The 23,705-nt window shown below is 27.9% G+C and overlaps 1 protein-coding gene across 4 annotated transcripts in view; it reads right to left on the bottom strand.

Annotated features, from left to right (window-relative positions):
* The window catches only part of LOC107445331 (KN motif and ankyrin repeat domain-containing protein 2), a 76,292-nt gene that overhangs the window by 29,444 nt on the left and 23,143 nt on the right, over positions 1 to 23,705 (bottom strand). For all 4 annotated transcript variants that reach the window (XM_043052240.2, XM_016059693.4, XM_016059695.3 and 1 more), the window contains exons 2-7: positions 17,586 to 17,821; positions 11,803 to 12,087; positions 10,800 to 10,982; positions 5,092 to 6,284; positions 2,574 to 2,711; positions 2,409 to 2,496 (exon numbers count right to left, since the gene is read on the bottom strand). In XM_043052240.2, coding sequence (XP_042908174.1) covers positions 2,409 to 2,496; positions 2,574 to 2,711; positions 5,092 to 6,284; positions 10,800 to 10,982; positions 11,803 to 12,087; positions 17,586 to 17,810 — 2,112 coding nt within the window. In that variant the 5' untranslated portion in view covers positions 17,811 to 17,821. The remainder of the gene's footprint in view (positions 1 to 2,408; positions 2,497 to 2,573; positions 2,712 to 5,091; positions 6,285 to 10,799; positions 10,983 to 11,802; positions 12,088 to 17,585; positions 17,822 to 23,705) is intronic.

Here is a 23,705-nt window from a genome sequence, read left to right as displayed (position 1 = left end):
AGAGCCAGGTCTCCAAAATGACCAACAAGTCCAGGGCACATATTTTTGCCCTTATATGCCCATACAGGTATATAAATATTTAACCAAAAATACCAATTAAAAATATTCATAAATTTTGACCAAAATCACTAAGATGTGGGATGGGGCGATTTGCTTAAACAATTCCTGAGATGTAGCGAAATACATAAAATACATAAATACACTAGAGGGCCTTAATTTTAAACCATTCTCCTAGCTAAACTAACAGGACTATATCTTCCAGATAGCAGCTACCTCCATCCACTATTTTGAAAACCAAAAATCTAAATCCTTTGTAAAAAGGTATGTTTATTAGAATAAGGAATATTTATTGTAAGTACCTCTTCTTCCATAATTTAAGTAATAGTTAGCACTCCTATTGCATATTTGAGGTTAACACTTAGAATAATGAAGATTGACACTTATTGCGTGAAAATCTGATTATAACAAAAATTATTCAGGGTAATATCTCTTTTTTCACAATACATTATAATACATGTCTGAAAAAATATAGCTTTGTATATAAGTTATATGAGTATCTTTATAGTGACTAAAATCTATTCATAATATGCAAAACAAAAATATAAAATTTAAAAGTTTATTTTTATAGCAATAAGCATGCCTAGACATTTTCATAAAGGTAAGCCACTATAGTTAAATAAGTTTTCACATTTAAAAATGATTTCAATAGCAAGTTCACAATTAGACATTGAATTTTACTGAATTTATTATTATTGTCTGTTGCTGTTATTAATATTACCTTAATAGCCTCCCTCCTTCCCTGTGAGAGAAATTAAATGTATCATAACAGCAAAATAAATACTAAAAAAAAAGAACTGTGAGGTTCCAAAGATCTTTTTAAAAACATTTTGTGAAATAGAAAAATTTTAATAATAAAGGCTGTTTGAAAACAGAAAACAATTACTAACTTATTTTAGTAGAATACAGAATTATTATGATTTTGTACATTTTAAGGATTTGAACTAATTTATTTTCAAAAGTATCTATTTTTTGTTGAGATTTTTTTTATATATAACTATGAAAGCTATTTACCTTAATTATTAAGATATTTTACTTTAAGTACATGCACCCTAAAAAAAACATTCAACTTTAACTTTGCTTGAATTTAAAACACCTATAGACTTATGCTTTACCTTAAATAAAGTTATACTAGTATATCAGAAAAAATCGCACAAGTTAAAATATATATATATATATATATATATATATATAAATTTGCAAACTAAAACGTTTTAAGCCTTTAATTATAGAATTTGTCTACAAATCTAAGCATATATTTTTTCTCAAAGTCAGTTGAAACTTTTTTAAAGAATTAATATAAATATTATTACATTATGTTATGACATGTTGCCATATAAATAAAAGAAGTTTAAGAAACTACCTCCACAGTGTTCTTTATTTTAAAAAATACCCTTAAAACTACATCTAATGTTCTTCTATGTGATAAAAATTTTAAATTGTCATCAATTATATAATTCAATAAGGATTTTAAATAGGACAATTTAGATTATTATAAATTAAAATATTTTACTTGCCTTAATAGAATTAAAGTTATTTCTCTTTTTAATATTTTTTTCTTTTTAAGGGAAAACTCTTAACTATTTTTTTCCCTTCATACATTAAATATAAAATTCAAAATGAAACAACGAAATGCTCCATTTTGGAAGTCCAGTTTCATAGTCGAGTATATTCTAAGAAAGGGGTGATCTTGCAAAATAGGCATCAACAAAGTCCTAATATGTCATCAATCACCCCACTTCTATATTTGTAGCTGTTTCCCTGTTAGGAAAGTAGGCTCAGACAGATATTTACTTCATGTCTGTGTTTCCTAGCAGCTGCTTTTACCAGTACCCACTAGATAAATGTATATATTGAAATATACCCAGGTACCATCTTGAAACAGGCAATTATTAAATCAATCATTTATAATTTTTTTCCTGCTTTGTAAGAGGCCTTTTATCCTTGATGAAAAAAAGTAAACAAAAATAAACAAAATTAAGAAGAAAAAAATGAAAAGCAAAAAAAGATTTGAAAAAAAAAATAAGGTAAAAAAAGAAGTAAAATACTTAAAGAAAGAATGAGTAAAGAATTTACTTATTGGGAAGTAAAGAATTTACTTTTTCAACTTTTATCCTCATTTAAGCAAAATTTATTTTAAGATTAAAAAAAATCCATGAATTTTAAATTTTCTTAAAAATACATTTAGGTGAGCTATGGACCACTCGGCATGCCTATGTTTATAGCATACAATTAATTTACTAATAAAAGAAAATCTTTACAGTAGAAGGTAAAATATGACTTATATTAGTTGCATATTATATAATTTTGTAAAATTTGAATTGATAATGCATTCTAATTATAATACTTACTGCTTTCTTCTCACTTTTTTTATCAGACTTTTGAAGGCAATCACTCAACACTTTACAAGCAGCCTTTATTTCTTTACTTATTTCAAATCTAAAACCAATTTATTTTCATTATTAACTAACTATTATAAATTTTTATTACTTTAACACGAAAAATATTATTTTTACTTTTTTCGTGGAGCTGCTGGTAGATTCATCAATGTAGGCAAGATTTCACAAGTTTTAGATTTTGGGTCTATTTCTTTCATGTTTTCAGAAGTTTCACATTCATTTTTTAAAATAATATTCTGATTTTCAGAATGAAAGCTGAAAAAAAAAAGAAAACAAAAAGCTACAATATTTTTAATTTTTAAACAAATATAAAAAATACTACTGAAGCTAACCAAGTATTTACCTTAACTTTTCATCGGAAGTAATAATAATGTAATAGCAAAATAATGGAGCGAAATAGTTAATGAGCAAAACAAATATACTCAAGAATCTTATTTAATCAAGTTAATGAAAATTTTTAACTGAATAGAGACAGGTGAAATACAGTTTTAATCAATTTTTAGCTCCACATTTTATGCATTGAGATGTAAAGTAGTACAACAATAGGTATTTGAAGGTCAAAAGTTATGTGAACATGTAGAAATCAGACATCTTGTAAAAACTGCTGTTTTGACAGATAAAAAATGAAATATTTCCTTAAAATTTTTATTGGAAAAAAAAAAAAAAAGAACACAAAATATATATTTTTACATGCTAAAGCAGCATATTTTAACCATATTTTTTGTGTCGTATCTAGATATATTTATTCTCACTAGCAAAAGATGCCTTGGAGTATGTTTGAGGGTTAATTTAAGAGATAGAAAATAAGATGTAAGGTTATACTAATTCAAATGAATATCAGATAAATCTAACAAGATAATGACATTGACGATATATATATATAATGCATTTGAGAAATGATCTTTTAACACTTGATTATACACAATTTTGTACTATATCCACATGTAGTTGCTGCTATGGATTTTCAGATTGTTTTCAAAATCTGGAATTATTTATACCATGTTGTACATCTGGCAAACAGTGCACTTAAACAATCACTTTTGAAGAACTCGGTTAGTAATGATTCCATCACATAACCATGAGAAATGCACAAATTTGTCAGAATTTCAAGCCTTTTACACTTTTAAACGGGGAACACGAATCTTTGGAAGTAGTAATTTTTTTCTTTTGAGATAGAAAAAAAAAGATGCACGCTTTTCATATTGTAGTAAAATGTCAGAGTCGCAACATTCTCTGATTTCACTTCAATTTCATCAAATTGGAAAAAAAAAGCCACAAAAAAAAAAAATTTTAAACCATATTTTTTGTTGGTTTAAACTGTTTTTTTAATGGTTTATTTAAAATACNAAAGGTGAAAAAAAAGGGTAAAAATTCCTGTTAGGTATATATAACATGCCGTAAAAATTGTAATACGTCATAAAATGCTTATTCCATGCACATTATAAATAAGTGTATTATACTCAAGATAAAAAAGTTTACTTTAAAGCTTTATCTTAAATAGAAAAAATTCCTTAGGGATTTAATTAAGATTAAGACACAAAATTATCATCTATGCGAAAAAGCACTTTAAAGTCAGACTGCTGAGCAAGTTTCTGTATTAGAACAATTAAATATCATTCATAACTTTTTTAAAAATGTAGATAGAGAGATTAATTTTTTTTCTGTACATTTGAAATACTTTGAAGTTTTATTATAAGCAATAAAAAAAAATTTGGTATTTTCGTCATTTTTTGGGTACTGTGACCCCTTAAACTGTTTTTTTAATGGTTTATTTAAAATACATGGCTGAAAATATTTTAAGCTTTAAATTAAAAGCAATATTATCATTAAAAAGTATTTCCTAAAAAAAGTATTTAACTGAAAATTAGTTTTTCCAATGAATAATTCAATAATAGTCACGATTATAATGTTTTCATAAATATGCTAACGCAATAAAAAAGAATAATAAATTACAACTTTAACTTCCCGTTACATTACTTGACAGCGCACTTAACATGTAAATAGAAAATTTAATGTCTAAATTTCATATTAGTATGTCGAAATGTTTTGTAATGCATGTAAAAAGATTATTCTTTCCTCACTGCTTGTCGGGTTATATGAAAATGATGTTCTTTAGCGTTATATAATTTATAGCAAGATTTCTTTTCATAAAACATGTATTTTTTGCTTTTGTGTAAGCTTGAAACATTGCTTTAGTTTTATTCTGCTCTGCCAAATATGAGTAAAAAAAGTTGGGTATGGCACATAAACACGAACTCTGCATACAGGTATTTATCAGTTTGAGAAAATGTAGGGTAAGACAACTGATATGCCAAAAAAGGTAAATGCCAAATATAAAAAATTATATGCCAAAAAAGATACTGTCTTTTTTGACACATCCTTTTGTTTAAGAAAAAATATCTTTCTTTCTAAGGACAATTCTGCCAAATTAACAAGATAAATTATGTCACAAACCTAAAAATTTTAATCCATTTTCTGAGTGCTAATTTCTTAGAAAAATTTTCCCCCACCAAATCAGATGATAAAAAAAAAAATAATAACTTTCTTTTTGGACATGCAGGGCAATATAAAATAAATGTGATTTGAATACATTTGTGTAATAAGTAAAAGAAATTTGCTTCCAATATTTTTATACCTTACGTATGAATCTGTATTTTCAATATTTTTCTGATTTTGAAAAGCTGGTATTTTTAGTTTAGGAAGTTTCATACTATTTGATCTTCCAATTGGAGAAGTTCTTATATTAGATCTTGGAATTTTAGATTCATTACTATTTGAACTGCTTAGAGGGTTAGTGTTTGCTGCTAGTCCTCTAGCAACAGAATGAATAGTAGCACTACATTTGTCACATATATGAATATCACTATTTGAATTAGTAACTAGATCATTAGTTGTATTTATTCCAACTGAATTCGTTTGAACATTTTCAGACTTAAAATGTTCACAATTATCCCTCATGTCATTAATATCGAAATCACCAACAGCAACAGTTCGAACATGCAAAGCAGCAACAGAAGGGGAATCACAGCTGGTTAATTTTTCATCTCCAATAGCTATAGAGTTTGTCTTCTTACATTGTGAACAAATCGTGTCATTTATGTTAGCATTGCCAACAGCTTTATCACAACAAAGTTTTTTTATTGTGTTTTTGTCTGTCATTGTTTGAGAGCTAGTATTTCGAAATACTTTCAATTCAGATGTTTGTACAAACTTAGAAGTAGTTACTGGTGTACTTTTTGTTGTATTGTTTATTGATTCAGTATTTACAGATTTATCAACATATCTAATATCCATACTAGTGAAAGAATCAATGTAAGTTTTAGGCACATTAATTTTATCAGTAGAACACTTAGAAGAGGTAGATTTAAGTGGTATATGAGGATGAATTTGCTCATTTGAGCCTCTAAATGATTCAAGATCACTCTCAAGAGATTCTGATGACAAGTTCACATAAGGTTCATAAATTTTACTTTTCTTAGAAGAGCACTTATTATCAGTTAAATTATCACATCCTACAGCAACAGATTTAAGTTTGCTTGGGATGTACCCAACACCAATGTCACGGGTAAGAACAGTACACGATATCCCAACACTTTTAGAGTTTTCTTTTTCTACAAAACATTTTTTAGAAATGACAGCATCTAAGCAAGATGCCATTCCTGGAGAAGATAAATGATTTTCCTTTTGTATAACTGATAAACATATTTCATTGATTCTTTGATTTTCTAATAGTGTTTCTTTTTGCAATTCTGTTTGTCTTTCACTTTGATTAAATTTAAGTTGATTCAGTAAAGACTTTTTCTCTTCTTTCAAAGCAGATAATTTAACCTGTAAAAGTATGGCATTAGAACACATTATGAAAATAAAAACACATATTGTTCAAATATTTTAGTACAACTCTATAATAGTTTTTAAAAGGGAAGTACCAGGGAAAATGGCTACTTTACAGTTAATTTCTAGAACATATTTTCAATTAGCAAAGTTATTAAAACATAGGAAGTCACTTTATCTGAATAAATCTGATTATTACAACATTTAAATATAAAATGAAAGGGCAGTAATCAAGAATTTATGCTATATAGCAAATATTATACTAAGCCATATGATATATTAAATTAAGCCACAAATTAACACCATAGATATGAACACCAATGAATTATTATAATCATTGTCATTTGTAAAATTCTATGATAATCTAGCAGTTATCAAGACAGTAAGTATCAAGCTTTTTCTTCCAGAAATACTTTTATATCTTTTATTTCTAATGACATTATTAATAGTGAAATTATGATATTATTTAAATTATAAGCATTAAAAAAAAGACTACGTCTAAATTAAATTGTTAATACTTTCGATGCATTTTAATGCTGGGGAAAACTAACAAAGAAAAAGGAGAGTTGTGTGCTGCCAGTATTCAACTCCCAACAAATAGTCTATAGTTAGCATATGACATGAAATACTAAATTAGAGCACAAATTTCCTGAGAAGAAGCACTCTAAAGACAAGTGTATCAAATTGATTTACTACAGTGATTGTCAGAGCACCCTTTTATCCCTAATATCTAATCATCCTGTGGATGAATTCATGGCTCCCCTCTCTTTGTTTTTTTTTTCTGTTCTTTTGTTTTTTCCAGGTAAATCTGTTTTAGAAAAGTGGGGAAAGCAAACAAAAGAATAATTCAATAATTGATCCACATATTTTTTTACTAATTAAGTGATTATGAGCTATATCAATAACTAACATCCAGTTTACTTGTACAATACACAAATTAAACATATTAGGATGTGATTTGACTCCCTGTATAGTAATGATATGTACACTTAAAAACGTAAAAAGTTGTTGAAACTTAATCCATTTTTTTCTATTAAATTACTTATTCCTAACTATCACCAAGTATAATATTATCAATGATGTATATTTAAAACAAAAATCTTCCCTGCATTTACTTTTAATAAAGAACTGAAAGAAATATGTTAGAAAATGAAGCTAATTTCAATTTCTTTTGATAGATTTTTGCTGTATATATATATATATATATAGCTAGTTAGTCACAACGCTTTATAATTTTAGCAGCAAGTAACATCCCTCGCGGTAGCTTTTAAATTTCCATATTGTTTTCTTTATTTTATTTTAAAGAAGCATAGTTGTTTAATTTATAGAGGAGCAAACATTGACTCGGTTCACTTTCCAGTTATTGCTAAAATGAGGTACAAACTAAGCAAAGTATACTATTAGAGGAGAAATTGAAAACTGAAAAAGCTTGATGTTGAGGAGCTGAAGAAACCCAATGTTCAAGAAAAGTATTTATCTAACTTAAGTGATAAACTTCAATCCCATGAAGAACTCGGAAGGCGGATAATGGATGAAACAAATCATAACCCATGCAGCTGAAGAAGTACCTCCAGAAAAGAAGAAGAATAAATGGAAGGATTGGTATGATCTGGAATGTATGGAAGCCACTGCGAGGAAAAACAAAGCTTATAAAGCTATGAGACAAGGACATAGTACTAGAAATACCGAGGAAAAATATAAAGAGCTGAGAAGGCAGGAAAAGAGAGTACATTTAAAGAAAAATAAAGGTTTCTTTGAAGAACAGTTTAAAGAGATTGAATCACTTAAGACACAGAAAGAAGCAAGAAAATACTATCAATTAATTAATAATATCAGAAAGGAGTTAAACCCTAGAGCAATTACTTGCAGAAAAAAGAATGGAGAACTTGCAGGAAAAAAAACAGAAATACTTGAGAGGTGGAGAGAACACTTTAAGGACCCCTTAGTTGGGGGTGAGTCACCAAACCTGGCTGATGGTATATCTTATGGGACTACCAGTAGTCAAGGAGAGGAAACTGATTTGCCTACTCTAGGTGAGATTGAACAGGCAATTAAGAAGTTGAGCAATAATAGATCTGCTGGACCAGATGGAATAAAAACTGAGCTTTTGAAAATTAAGGAATCAGCATTGATCAGGGCAATCCAAGATATTATATGCAGGATATGGGAATTGGAACAGATGCCCATTGAATGGGATGATGGTTCTATCTGCCCAATCTACAAAAAGGGATACAAGATGGATTTTAAAAATTATAGGGGGATCACCTTATCGAATACAGCATACAAGATTTTCTCCAGTGTACTATATAAAAGACTTTTACCACACGTGGAGAAGGTGGTTGGAAGTTACCATTGTGGTTTTCAAAGAGAAAAATCTACAATTGATCAAATACAAGTTTTAAGACAAATTATTGAGAAGACAAAAGAATTTAATATTGAGACTTTCCATCTTTTTATTGACTTTAGGGCAGCATACGACAGTATCAAGAGAAATAAGTGGTATGAAGTAATGGAGGAATTTGGTATTCCCTTGAAGCTTATTAACTTTATAAAAACAACACTCAGAAGAGTCAAGTGCGGAATTAAGTTGCAAAACGAACTCTCCGAGCCCTTCTACACTGATAGAGGCCTGAGGCAGGGAGATGCACTTGCTTGCCTTCCATTTAATATCGCACTTGAAAAAATAATCAGAGCATCTGTAATCAATGTAAGAGGCACTATTTTTCAAAGATCTACACAAATTTTTGCTTATGCAGATGATCTTGAAATTATTGGAAGACCTAGACAATCAGTAGTGGAGAACTTCAAAGCTCTTGAAGTAGCAGCTAGTGAAATGGGACTAACCATTAATGCTGCAAAATTAAATATATGGAGATAAACAGAGGGCTCACTAAGGCAATGCCCTTGCATGTGAATGATTATGAATTTGAAGCTGTTGATGAATTTAAATATCTTGGAACTACTGTAACCTGCAAAAATGATATAAATACTGAAATCGATAGCCATTTAGCAATGGCAAACAAGTGCTACTTTAGCTTAAAAAGCCAACTAAAAAGTAAATTTCTTAAACAAAAGACTCAAAAATTAGCATATAAAAAACACTCCTACAGCCTGTGATCCTATATGGTAGTGAGTGCTGGACTCTTAATAAAAAGAGAACAAATTGCCGATTTTTGAGAGAGGGATACTTAGAAGAATTTTTGGTGCAGTCTATGAGAATAACAAATGGCACACCCTTTACAATCATGAGTTATATAAAAAGTATAAACAACCAGACATAGTTTATGTTAATAAGGCCAATCGCATTCGATGGCTTGGACACCTTTATAGATCTGAAGACCAAAACCCCGAAGAAAAGAAACTTTTTTTTAAGCAGAAGATACAAGAAAAAGGGGTCGTCCACCGACTAGGTGGCTGGAAGCAGTTGAGAGGGACCTAAAGATAATAGGAATAACTAACTGGAAGGTCATGGCACAGAATAGATCAAGATGGCAAAAATTTACTGGGACGGCCTTGGCCTGTCATAGGCTGTAGTGCCCAAGAAGAAGAAGGAAGTTGTTTAATTTTTGAGTATTCCTGATTTATATTTCGGTATTTCAATTTAAAAAAAGTTTAATGCAATGAGGCCTGAAAAAGAAGAAAGTACCTGATGTAATAGTGACCGTTTATTCTATTTAATATGATTTACCTAGTATTTTCCATTAAAAGATCATTGAAAATGTTACTGTACCACTATGAACTCCTTTAAGGCAAAGCACTTCAATTATTTATAATTTATCTTAGAGGTTCAATGATAAATTCACATAGTTTTTTTATCGTTTTTTAGGTCATTTTCACATGATTTTTAAAATTTAATATAATATTATGACATGCAAATTGTAAATCATGCATTTGAGAAATATTTTTTAGGGTGCTCGGTTTGAGAGAGTTTCATCTTAGAACCATCAAGTTTCTAAGTCACTTTATTTGCAGATATTGCAATGGACTTAGATATTGATTTTAAAAACCAGATTTTAATTAATGCAATATTATAAAGACCCAAGAAAATCACAAAATGATTGAATAATTTTAAAAGAATTAAAGAACATTTTAAAAATTATTTAAATAGTGCACAACTCTACCCCAGTAATGAAATTTTAATCGAAAGAAAAAAGAACCTTGAGCACTAAGAGACCCTTAAAAACCATTTAATTATTTTTCAAAATAACTTTTCCTTCCTTCAAGTGTTCTGTTCAGTACAATAAGTCTATAGCTTCTGGCATTTTTTTAAGGCTTAGATTGAACCCTGTAGACTTTTACACTGAATTCACTAAAAATCAGCAATTTTGAAGTGAAAAATAGAGAATATACGTGTATTAATAAACTTATATAACAGATTGATACCAGAAAATATGGTTATTAATTTTTAAATAACTTTCCAATTACTTCTACTGAAAGTGTTTAAATTTGGAGAAAATGTTCAGTGACATGAAATGTAAAAGGAAAGTATAAGGAGAAATGATAATGCTTCACCTCTAAAATAGGAATGCATTTCACTTGTTCTTCAAGTTCTTTCAGCCGTTGTAAACTAGATGCCATTTGATGTCTAATATTCGTAAGAACAGATTTCTTAACAGATGATCCAAGACTCTTGTTTGATTTAGAGACATTGTCTGAAGTAATATTTTCATGGGATATAAGCTCAGAATTTGTAGCCTGAAAGCAGAAGATTTATTTTAGACAGAATAAATTCTTTTAGATGTAATAAAGTAAGAGAGATAAAAAAACTAAGAAGGAAAACTGTTTACTATTTTAATTTTAGTTTTCTTTTTTGTAATGTTAAAGTATAGAAAACATATTTTTTATTTTCTTTAAAATATGTTATAATCATGTAAAAGAATTTGCAAAATTAGAAGACATTCAAAAACTAAATCAATACTCTAATGTACCTAATTAACTTTGAAAATAAAAAATAATTTTAATAGGTTAAAATAGTTTGTTTAAATGTGTAATATTTTTCAAACTTAACATTAGTTTTTTTAATAAGACTTCGCAAATTCAGATAATTGTTTGGTCTACATATGTACAGGAATAATTTGTTAATTATACAAAATTTGAAAGTTAACTATAAATTTTTTATTCATAAAATGCAATTTTTAAACATATATTATATGCATGCATATGAATAAAATTTTAAGCACTAAGAAAAATGGAAAAATTATGCCTACATATTAACTCTTATCTAAATTACATAGTATTAAATAGTCCACATATCTAAAAAGATAAGCCAGAAACCAGACTGTAATGTGGCTTTGCCAGGCCTTTTGCAGATTTTATGTGCTGTAATCAGAATTTTCATACTTTATTTTTCTATTTTTGCAGTGCATTACTTTATTATTAATATTTTATGTATTAAATTTAATACAATTATAAAGAAAACTTATCCAATAAAGTAAGTGTAATACTATATTTTTTGGGATAATATTTAACATAAATTTACACTTGTTCATACTAATAAAATAAAAAAATTGCTTACATCAGTTGATATAAAGTTGGAAACAGTTGTGGATTGTGAAGAAACAGAACTTGTAGAGCTGCTATGTGACTTAGAAGATACTAAATTAAATAATTGTTCTTTTTTGTTATTAACACTAGATGTATAAAAAGAATGATAGCCATTTTGCTTTTTTGGTATGTCATTGCTACTGCTACTTTTTTTAAGACTTCTTTGCCAAGTGTCTTCAAAGTCTATCACAGCATCTTTCAGGCCATCACTGTGCAAGTAAAAGTCGTTAGGTAGTGTAGCAGTTTTATTAAGAATCTAAAAATAAAGTAAATTATATGAGTAAATAGTACAGAATTATTTTTAACAAATATGATTAGTATAGACACTAACAAATAAAACTAATTTTTTCAACTGTAAACTTCAAAAAAAGCAAGAATAAATTTAACCAAAAGTAACAGTAACTTTCAGGCTGGCAAGGAAAATAAAACAAGGAAAATCTTTCTTAAGATATTGTCAAACTTGATACTCTCACGTAACATGTTTTAATCATAGGCCAATGGACATGACAATCAATCTATGGAACTACAAGCTACTAATAAAACACAATAGAATATACAGTAGACCACCAATTATCCAACAGAGTATGAAACAAGAATATGACAGAAGATTTTTAAGTGTATAGATATTGAATGATGAGCGAAATTATTAAAATTATTAGTAAATACAATAAAATTTCAAAATGCACCTACTTATGAGTGATTTTTCTAGCATAAATAATGATACAATATTATGAAAAAAAATTAGTAACATATTGATTTTTTGTCATTTTTTAACAGCCACATTTAGGATTCGTCAATGCAACACTAACAAAGATAACAACAGCTTCTCCCTATTTTTCAAACCCCTCAACACATTTATGCAACATATTTTTTGCATTCATGAGTTATGTTAAAAACATGCATAAGTTATAGTACTACAACTGTCCTCACTTAATTGCATGTCATATAATCAAATAACCCGCATATATGGATAAAATGCAATGGTGCACAAAATTTATAAGAAACCAATGTTAAATTTAATTATTTAAATTAATATTTAAGGTTTCCAGTCCTTATTTAATTGCATAAAGAAAAGAAAAAAAATGAATTTTTATAAAATTTTTCATCAGTTAAAATGGAATTTTCGCTTACAGTTAAGAAGATTAGAATACAATACATGGTCACTTCAATCGAAACTTCCCATCAATTTCCAGCACCAAACAGGAGTCAGGGGGAGGGGATTGTTTAAGAAATAATCATATCCTGTTAGCTGTATAATAAATGAAACGTTTTATATCCTTCTTCAACAGAATACAGAAATGTTTATTTTAATGTGTGTCAAAACAGCCTTAAATTACAGATTTCTTCAGAAGGAAATAATTAGTATTTTACTATGTATATTATACTTTGATTTAGTACTTTTCACTGAATTATTTTACATAAATTTAAATTTTATTATGCTAACTCTTACAGCTCTAATTATAATTGTTTATCGTTCATTAAAATGACCTCCAAAACATAATATTATGTATTACATACCATTTCAAAGCAAAATTTTGTAAAAACATAGCATGGACTATTACACTATCTTAATTATTAAATAACCTGTTTATTTCAATACAATTGGTAAGAACTAATTTTATTCCTTTTAGTGAGCAGTACTGTATTACAATCACATCATGTTCATTAGTACTGGTATCATCGAATTCAGATATTTTATTTAATATGCACTAAAAATTTTATCACTAAGCTATTAATGACACTCTTATAGCAATTTAACCAATCTAGAAATTTTTCAGACACAGTATTTTCAAGGGTTGCAATTTTGTGTCTAGTTTAGATGAAACCTGATATATATCATCACTAGTTTTCTCACCCACCATCTCCTTTTCTTGATTATTTCAAAATTGCTCCAGGGTTCCACTAGTTGAGTCTTTACTACTTTTTTTATAACTCATTTTTTAAAAATATCTTATTATTCTAGAATAACAATCACCCATAAAAGTTTCTTTACTGACATTTGAGAATGTTATTATTAGTTAACTTTTCAAATTTAATTAAATAGTTTTCATGTTTCGTAGAGAGAAGTAAATATTTACATCTTAGTTTGAATCATATTCACTATGATAAAAACAAACGACAATTATAAAAATATTTTAACTAAAAGAGGCTGAAATTAAATTTATTCAACATCAAAATAAATATTTCAACATTATTCAGTGATATTTTTGCATTGGACATACTAAAAGGAACTTTAGAGCTGCAAAATCTTGTAAATACAGTGAATGATTTAAAACGTAGCTTTTTTCTTTTTTAACTGAAAACAAAGTCAAAAAGACACATTCGATATTACAATAACCTTGATCTCCTTTTTCATAAAACTTAAATTATTTTTCTCATTCACTAAAATGAACCAGGTATATCAATTTAAAGAGAATCACATAATATCAGAGATAAATTTTTTTCCAAAAATGCACATGCAAATTTCTGTGTTTTGAATTTTAAAAACAAATCCACAAGTTTACAGACATGAAAAATTCATTCTTGATCCAGCCACTTAAAGCTTTTTTTTTAATGATAAAGATATTTAGATTTTTGTTAAATTTAAATATTAAAAATTTCAGTCGTCATAACTATAGGGGATAAGATTTTCGATAGACATTAACATTGATACTTTTTGCCAACTTAAAATTGTAGATTTTATTAAATTAAAAAATAGCAAAGTTAATCAAACTTTGGAAGTGCAGTTATATTTATGTAATTAAATTTCTTGAGCTTTTCATTCGAAATTTTATTTAAAAAAATCATTTTATTTTTATTTTTTTGTTAAAGATCAATTTGTTTAATGGGTATTAGCAAATTATTGAGATAAAATTTTTGTGATCAAAAATTTTATACACATTTAACATGCTATCAGAAAATTGAATACTTTTAGCAATTCGAATTCATGCAAAAATGAAAAATATGATATTATTTTTAAAGAAATGTTACCTTTTTATCAATAATTGATTTATCAAAAATATATACATATTGGGGAAAAAATATAAATTCTAAAATAAATATATAAATAAATATATAAATTTGAATTTAACATTTTAATTAAAGAAAATTATAGGGTTTAAACCGAAACCAAAAATTAAAACAAAACAATTATAGTACAAAATAAGATTCAATATTCATTTGGCATTATACTCCATTCATTACTTTAATTTTTTAAATTATTATAGGTTTTATGAATTGTAATCAGGAAACGTTTTCTTTTTTGTTTTTTCCAAAAAATCACATAAGCTACAAAAGATTTAAAACAAAATTGCAAACTGTGGGCAGGTTAAAAGTTCACGTTTTCATTCCTTTTCAAAATTTTCCTGTTGCTATAACATTGAATTAAAATATAGAGACATAAATACAATGAGCTAACCTTCGAAAAATCGAAAGAAAAAGCTTATATTTACAATGAAATATGCACAAATAAATTCTATCAAAAAATGATTATTTAAATGCACGATTAGAAAGTAACGCCTGTTGTAATAACATCGTAATTAAAATAACGGAATCGTTAAAATCACATGGAAAAGCATCGCAATAATTGTAAAAAATATAGAAAAATCGCTTAAATTTAGGATGGAACCTGTCGAATGAAGCACGTCAATAAGTACTTATTTAAATGCGTGATTTAAAATTTGAATGTCGTAACAAAAATCAGAATTTCTAAAACCACTCGGAATGCATAGCAAGAACTGATGAAATATTCCTGAAAAATAACTTGGACTATGATGAAATCGGTACGAACAAAGCGCGTCAAAAAGTGATTACTTAAATGTTTGATTTGAATCTCACGTGTCGTAATATTATCGTAGTAAAAATACGAGGTTTTCAAAATCACGTAGAAAGGCGTAGCAATAACTGCCTTTACAAAAAGAAAAAAAAAAGTTAAATAGATTTACGATTAAATCAGCACAAATAAAGCACGTCAAAAAGTGATAAACTAAATGCGCGATTCAACGCGTCACCCCTGTGACCTAATTTTTTCGAGCTTTCTGCGACATACCTCTCTAATACTAAAATATTTCAGCAAGATACTTTAAAAAATAACAAATATTCATGTTACTAAATTAAAGTAACAAAATCGTCAACTACCAGAAAAAAAAAAACTTTTGGATTAAATGAAATAATTTTTTTAATTGAATACGTAATTTTTTTTATTCTAATATTATGGGTGATATTCTCGCATTTTGAAGGGGGAAAACGCTCTTTATTTCCTTTTGCGCATTCTGTAAATCATCATCACAATAAACAAAATAATTAAAAAAAATCGTTAAAACCGTAGCAGTAACCGAGATTCAGTTGTTGTAAGAAATATTATCGTATTAAAAATATTGGATTTTAATAACTATGTGGAAATCAATAGTAATAGCTGCATAAAAAAATTAGAACGAAAATTTCTGCAGAAAAGAAAACCTAATTTTTGCTTCATTATTCTTTATTTTTCATTATTCTCAAATGAGAATCGAAAAATCACAGGCAATTGTTTCCCCTCGGATGTGCAAGAAAGGCATCGTTTGAATATAGTTCTGTAGAAAAGATAAAGTCTAACCAAAATTTCTGCAGAAAAAAATAATAACTTTTTACTTCCCAAAAGAAAAATCTTTCTGCAAGAACTCGGTAACGTTCAACGACAATGTCGCCGTGTCGCCACAATTCTGTTACGGTGAGAGTCACAATAACATAAATGTATCGGGATTTTACAAACTACATGGAAATTTGAAGTTATTTATGACGGAAGAAAACGATCGAAACCTCACTTGGGTTTTTGATGAAATCGGAAAGAAAAAAGAACTAGTCAAAAGTAATTACTCAAATTCAAAATTCGCGTATAAATTTTTTTTTTTTAAACATGCAGAATTTCAAAACAATAACCGTTGATAAAGCTTAACCGTAGAAAAAGCTATCGAGAAACGACATAGACTTACAATAAAATCTGTCAAAATTGAGCGCCTTAAAGATTGATTACTCAAATGTGTAATTCAAAATTTCCGGCATTTTTTTATTTTTCAAAAATATATATAAATATTTCATTGTGTTATGAAGCTCTTGCAGTACCATTAACAGTTACTGGGCAGCAAGGTGAACACCCCTAAAGAGTTTAAAAATTTCAAAATAAATATATATTTATACCCTAAACATTCAATACCACTTAAACAAATCCAAAATAAATGCCACCTCTAAAAATAAAAACATCAAATCATTGTAAACAAAAGTTCAAAAAAATATTTAATTTCTAAAAAGTAGCTTTGAAAGAAAAAAAGCATTCTTGATTAAAATTACAGAAGTTAAAGAGAAAAAAAATGGGCACTTTAAATACCAAAGATATCAGCCTTTGTAACATTTTTTTTATATAAAAAAAAAAAAAACAGATTGCATAGACGTGACATAGAGTTTCTTTCTTTTTCCGATGAAGGCGCTTTACTAGATAGCTAAAGCTTCATGTCTACCAACTTACTCAGGCATCAAAATTGATAACATTTTTCAAATATGCCAAAATTCGTAATTAAATGGAACATTCTTATTTTAAAATTAGATTTAATGATCTTTTGTATTAGGAAATGATTGATTTATTGAAGAATTTAGTGTAATTAAAGATTCATTTAAAAGTAGTTTTTCATGTGTGAATAAAAATTCAACAAACATCAACAATTATACAACAGCATTAATAAAAAATATATACAATAATGAAAAAACTTGCTTTACAATAATGAAAAAGTTTATTAAACTTACTTGATTGTTTTCTTTAGTGTGAAAAGCTAAATTCCCTATTCCCAAATAGGATTCCACAGATTTCTTTTCTTTTCTTCGTTCTCGTCTTTGCTGTCGTAATTTGTCGAGCTGGGCAGTATTGTAAAGTGTATCGCAAAATCGGACAAAGTCAAGATCAATGTGGAATCCATAGGGGCAGCAAGTGCATTTACTTGTCATTTTTTGATTCATTATCTTTTTAGGCATTATTGCGATAACTGCAAAGGAGAAAAAATTAAATTTCAGTAACACTACAAATCATTTTTATGTTATACTATAAATTAAATTAAGTTGTAATGGTAGGAGGCAGCTTTTGATGCCAATAATTTTTTTACACATTGTATAAAAAACAGACCATCCAACTCTAGAAAATCAAAAAGTCTGATAGTTTTTATGACCATGAGAAAGCCTAATGAGCAAAACAATGATAAAATTTTTAAAAAAATAAATTCACACATTATTTGAATTACTTTTAAATTTTTTTTTTTACCCTTAAAAATTACAAAATAAATTAATCTATTGCTTTAAAACAGACTGATTTAGCATTTTTTAAAAACATCATACAAAAGCTTTTCTGAAACTCTTTCTGGTTAGTCTTCCTAGTCAACAAACCATAAAAATTTGTTTCGAAAAAGAAAAGCAGAATCAAGTCTGAAATTTGGTTACTTGGCTTAATATTCTGTCACAGGTTGCATAGCTGTGAGGAATGGTTAATAATGCCAGCATCAGTTGACCAACACGCGGGTGGCATTATTTTACAAGCTATTGACTCAACACCATTGAATACGTTAAAATAAAATGAATACAGTATATTTATACTTATAACAAATTTATAAATCATTTTTTTTTAATTATTTCATAATTTATTCTTCTTCATGCTAGAAATAGCTTTCTAAATAAATTAACTAATATAGCAACATTAATAATTTATCAATAACTATTTTTATATTACCCAGGAAAATTATACAGCTAATTTTATTCTTAAAGGTTTCTTCAAGAACTCTATCTAGTCACAGTGAAAATATAAAATTGCTTTTTAAAGTGATAAAACTTTTTACAGGGGAATAAGTTCAATGTTTACATTTTCCTGATATTGGAATATTGACAGTTTTTCACTAGCTTGCAAACCTCAGAATTAATTTATCAGCATGTATATTTCTCTTGGCAGAACAAATGTTTATTATTTAAATACATTAATGACACATTTTGGCATATTTAAGAAGTTAAATATAGAGAGAGACAGAACATAAATTTGCAGGTTTTAACCTGCAAATTTATGTTCTGAAAGACAAATAGAAAAAAACTTTTAAAAAAATTCTGTTTCTCTTTTGCTTTTTTTTTTAATTAACTTTTCCTTGAAACAGCGTTTTTAGAGAGCGTTTCTAATAAAAGTTACTCTTGCGTCACTTTTTTTTTTCTAATACGGCATGGTGAAAAAGTTAAATTGAGACTTCGTTAAATTTTTTAGCTTAATCCAGAAAGAATTTTGTTTTGGTTTCTATCTAGTTTTCTTTTTTAAAGAACATTTGTTTTTGTCTATCTTTTTTATTATGATGTGGCAATTAAGGTTTCTATTAGAGATTCTTCTTCCTCTTTACCTTTTCTTGAAAGTATGGTATTTGGAAAACTGAGATGTGCAGCCTTAAAATTTTCTTTCGAAAATTAAGATCGATTTTTATTTTTTCTGTTTCGCTTTTTTGTAGATATTTTTTTAATGGGCGTTTTTATGATAGTGTGGCATTTTCAAAAGTCTGTCTGATAGACTATATCTTTTTTAATGTTTTAAGGATACTTTTTCTGAAAAATACTTTTAACACAAAAGTTTTGTTTTAAGGAATAAGACGATTTCTTTCTCTTTTTCCTTTTAGAAATTTAATTTTTTTTTTACTAGTTGTTAATTAGATTTTTATTTATCTGAAATATTTTTAATGGGAGCGGAATTCGCATCCGGGCACACCTTATTATGAGGGGAAGGCTTAAGATTTCTAAATAAAATAGTAAATATTATTATAAACTTATAACTGAATAAATAAAATTACAGTTATTTTTATTCAAGTTCAACACTCTCATAAACTAGTAAAGACAATAACCCAATTTGTCAGTTTGATATCAAATGAAGAATAAATTAATTTAGATCAGGAAACATAAATTATTCTTGATTTCGCTTGACAGAATAGGCTTTTCTTCATTATTTATATATACAAATTACATTCTAAATAAATTTAGAAATTACTTCAACTTAAATAAACATAAAACTAAATAAATTTTAAATATATTTATTAAACAGCAAATCATTTTACATACAGTTAAAAAAAATAATAAAAATAATTCCAGTCACTTTTGTCTTTTTTTTATCTATTGATTTATATTGAATATTAAATAATTATATGCATACATCCCTTCCTCATGATTGGCCTGGATAAAACCTTCAATGAAATTGGATTAGGAAAAAAATTCCGACTAAAGAATATATATTTAAGAATTATGCCATATATAAAATATTTTCAACTTGACCAACGACTTCTTTTTTTTTTAAAAAAATCGATCATTTAATCAATGATTTTTATCTAAAAAAAACAACAAGAGATTCAAATCATGATGACCCTGCTTATAAATAATGCACAATAATTAAATAGTTACACCCCAATGACCGAAATTGGTGGTTGTTGACTTCCATTGATGAATGTTGACAATCACATAGTCGCTTTGGTAAATGTCTGAAATATATACTAGGTCTAGTTAAGTGCCACTGCCCGGTTTTGGTTTTAAAGGAACCCAAAACCCCGATTGAATGGTTCACAATTGTTTCGAAAATAATACATGATGTACCTACGGTCTTACCCTAAACTGAAACTGAACAAAAATTATCAGAGTCCAAATTTAATGGGTATAGACCACAATACCAAGGCGACCATTCATTAACAACTCAGGTAATCCAAATTATAATCCTCAACAAAATCAAAAACTTTCCCGGCCTAGTCAAAGTTATAACCAACAATCCCAATTTAGACCTAGAATTCAAAATGAAAAGTTTCATAAAACTATACAACAAACAAGTCATTTCGCCCAGGCTTCCCAGGAGTTGCCTCCTAAGCCATGTAAATACTGTGATAAGCTTGGTATAACCAATGCTTATCATTGGGGCCAAAACTGTATAAACAAACCTAATATTTTTACGGCTGAGAATCAAACTCAGCCTAAACAAGAAGGTGACCAATCTCAAAATTGTCAATTAATAGTAGCTGGATATGTACAAAATAAAAATGAAAACAATAAAAGTGACAAAAACCCAATTTTGACAAATAAAACTATCCTGTTAAATATTGATACAGGTAGTACTCTAAATATCATCCCAACTAAAGTTTTTGAAAAACTTAATGTCCAAAAAGAAAGAAAAAACTTTGTTAATGTAAAGCAAACAAAAGGTATTTTGCAACTTAACCAAACCTGTACTTTAAACTTAAAAATTGGAGATATAGCTAGGTCAGTGGAATTTTATATTTTAAGTACTAAACTACCTTATGCCATACTGGGTTTAAAGGAATGTAACGGGTTTAAATTTGTGATTGATTGTGTTAAACTAGTTGTAATGCAAAATCGGAGAAAACTGATCACTTTTTCCGATTATAAAAGCAACTTGTCTTTACACATCTCTCCTGAAATCCAGGTTAATGATTGCAACAAAAATACCAATAAAGAAAATAAAGCTAAGAATAAAAATAAGGAATGTAAAAAAAAAAAAGAAAGAATGCTAAATCAAATAATAATAAACAAAATGAAATTGTTAAAGAAAACAAAATTTTGGATATGAAAATAAACAAAAATACAAATGTAAACAAAGAGAATTTAAAGAAAAATAAAACAAAAAGAAGACTTAAAAATAAAGATTTAAATAGCAAAACTGAAAATAATCTTGAGATTTCAAATGTTCTTGAGACTGAATGTGATAATGGTGCGCAACATTGTCAAAGTCATGTTGATAGAATTATGCAAATTCAAGATGATGAAAAAAATTCCCAACTTCAGGAAATTTTAGAAAATTTTTCAGATATTTTTGCTAAAGATAAATAAGATGTAGTGCATCTAAAAGTAAACTTGCAATTCAAGAGTCTGCATATCCCTCCCCCTTTTGAAATTTAATATTTTTTCATACAAAAATTAATAATACTCATCTTTTTACAGGCAAATTTTACACTTAAGGGGACACAAGGAAGTTTTCAAGAGATTTTTTTCTTNTTTTTTTTTTTTTTTTTTTTTTTTTTTTTTTTTTTTTTTTTTTTTTTTTTTTTTTGCATAGCTCGTTAGAATGTTTCTTGTAAGCTTTTCCTTTTACATTTGACACTCAATAATATTTAGAATACTTTATTTGGAGTTAATAATATCTTTCATGCACTTTTTCATTGTTTTCTTTTGATAATTTCACTGCATGAAATTAACAAAAAAATAGACAGTTCCGTTAAAGACGGTAGTACTGCATTTTTTTAAAGAATTTTTATCGAAAGGGGAAACAAAAATCAAACACATTGGGGATCGCAAAATAGTATTTAATTTGAGGGAGAAAAAATAACGAAAATTATTTCGAAATCACGATACAGGAAAGCAGGAGTAATAAACAAAAATATAGATTGCGAGAGGAAACAGAGAGGAATTGTACAGAAAGGATTTGTAACCAAGCCGGTCCCAGGTACACAGTAAAATTTTGATTTAATTAACTGACTGTTCAGGGCACCGATCACATTTGCTTTCTTCAATGTTTATGATTCAATATCCGTATCCAAGTAATTTTGAACCCCTAAAACAGTGCTTCCCAAAGTGTGGTACGCGTACCCCTAAGGGTACGGGAACAGTTTAGCGGGGGTACGCGTTCTTAGGCGAAATATCTTATTGCAACAAACGAAAATTTCAAACTTTTTTGTTTAAATACAATGTTAGTCCTGAAATTTTACGATTGCGTATTTTTCTATTGGCTATTTTTTGCAGAGTTAACAGTTAGTAATTAGTGGTGCCAACAGCTAGTTGTGAGTTTTAACTTTTGTGCAATTTTTTTATAGTAAAAAATACATTCATTTTTTTAATAGTGGTACACAGCGTTACGAAAAATTTAGAAAGGGTACACAAAAGTCATAAGTTTGGGAAACACTGCCCTAAAAGATAGAGTAACTCCTAGATCAAGCAACAAACAAAAGGAAAGTTTTTATTTTATTTTATGTTGTACAGCCGACCCAATTTTATGGGTTTACGACTACTAATCTCCGTAACCTTGTAATTTTGAACCCAATGCAGAAGACAAGGGAACTCCTGGATCGAGTATTGGGAGAAATTTGCCTTCGTGGAGTACTTTTTGATGGAGCCAGCTCGCATTTGCGTTACATGGAGAGGAAGACCACGAGAACCTTCCACGGTTAGCCTGCCGGCAAGGGGACTCTAACCAATGATCCGTCTACCACTGAGGATATTTCACGTCAACACTGTGGTCGATGCAAGCCGGATGCGGAATTCGTATCTACTCAGTTCGCCTCATTGGAAGGCGATCACTCACTCTATCCCCTGAACCATCGAGCCTCAAGAGCATTTTATTAAAAAACTTGTTCTATGGAACTAACGCGTATTTACTTTACATTGAGGATAATAAAAAAAAAACTACGAAAATCTTCTATGGCCAACCCAATGATCAGATTACTTAAACTAAATTGATTGGAAATTGAATTTATAGACCAAGAGAGTAGAAAACACGCTTTTAGTAAATATTTAGTTTGAAATTTCACTCATATATGCTTCTTTTCAATATAAACGTAAATCAACTTATCCGAAAATGTACTAAAATGTTTCCAAATAAGTTAGTTATTGAGTTATGTAAAAACAAAAGAACTTTTATTAAAAAAGCTTTTATTAAAAAAAAAAAGAAGCAAAAACTATCTTTGAAAAATTTATTATTTTTTGTTAATATGTGCCTTTATTTACCTGGAAATCAAAATTCAATGATATCTAAATTAGTTATAGCATAAGAATAATTATTGTGATATTTCTATGAAAATATTAGATTTGTTTGCAATTGTTGTCCATTATACTTCTAAAAATACTTCGCCTACAAACCCAAATAAT

This window comes from Parasteatoda tepidariorum, chromosome X1 (assembly GCF_043381705.1).
Source record: "Parasteatoda tepidariorum isolate YZ-2023 chromosome X1, CAS_Ptep_4.0, whole genome shotgun sequence".
Classification (NCBI taxonomy): domain Eukaryota; kingdom Metazoa; phylum Arthropoda; class Arachnida; order Araneae; family Theridiidae; genus Parasteatoda; species Parasteatoda tepidariorum.
This window is presented reverse-complemented; position numbering and strand designations above follow the sequence as displayed.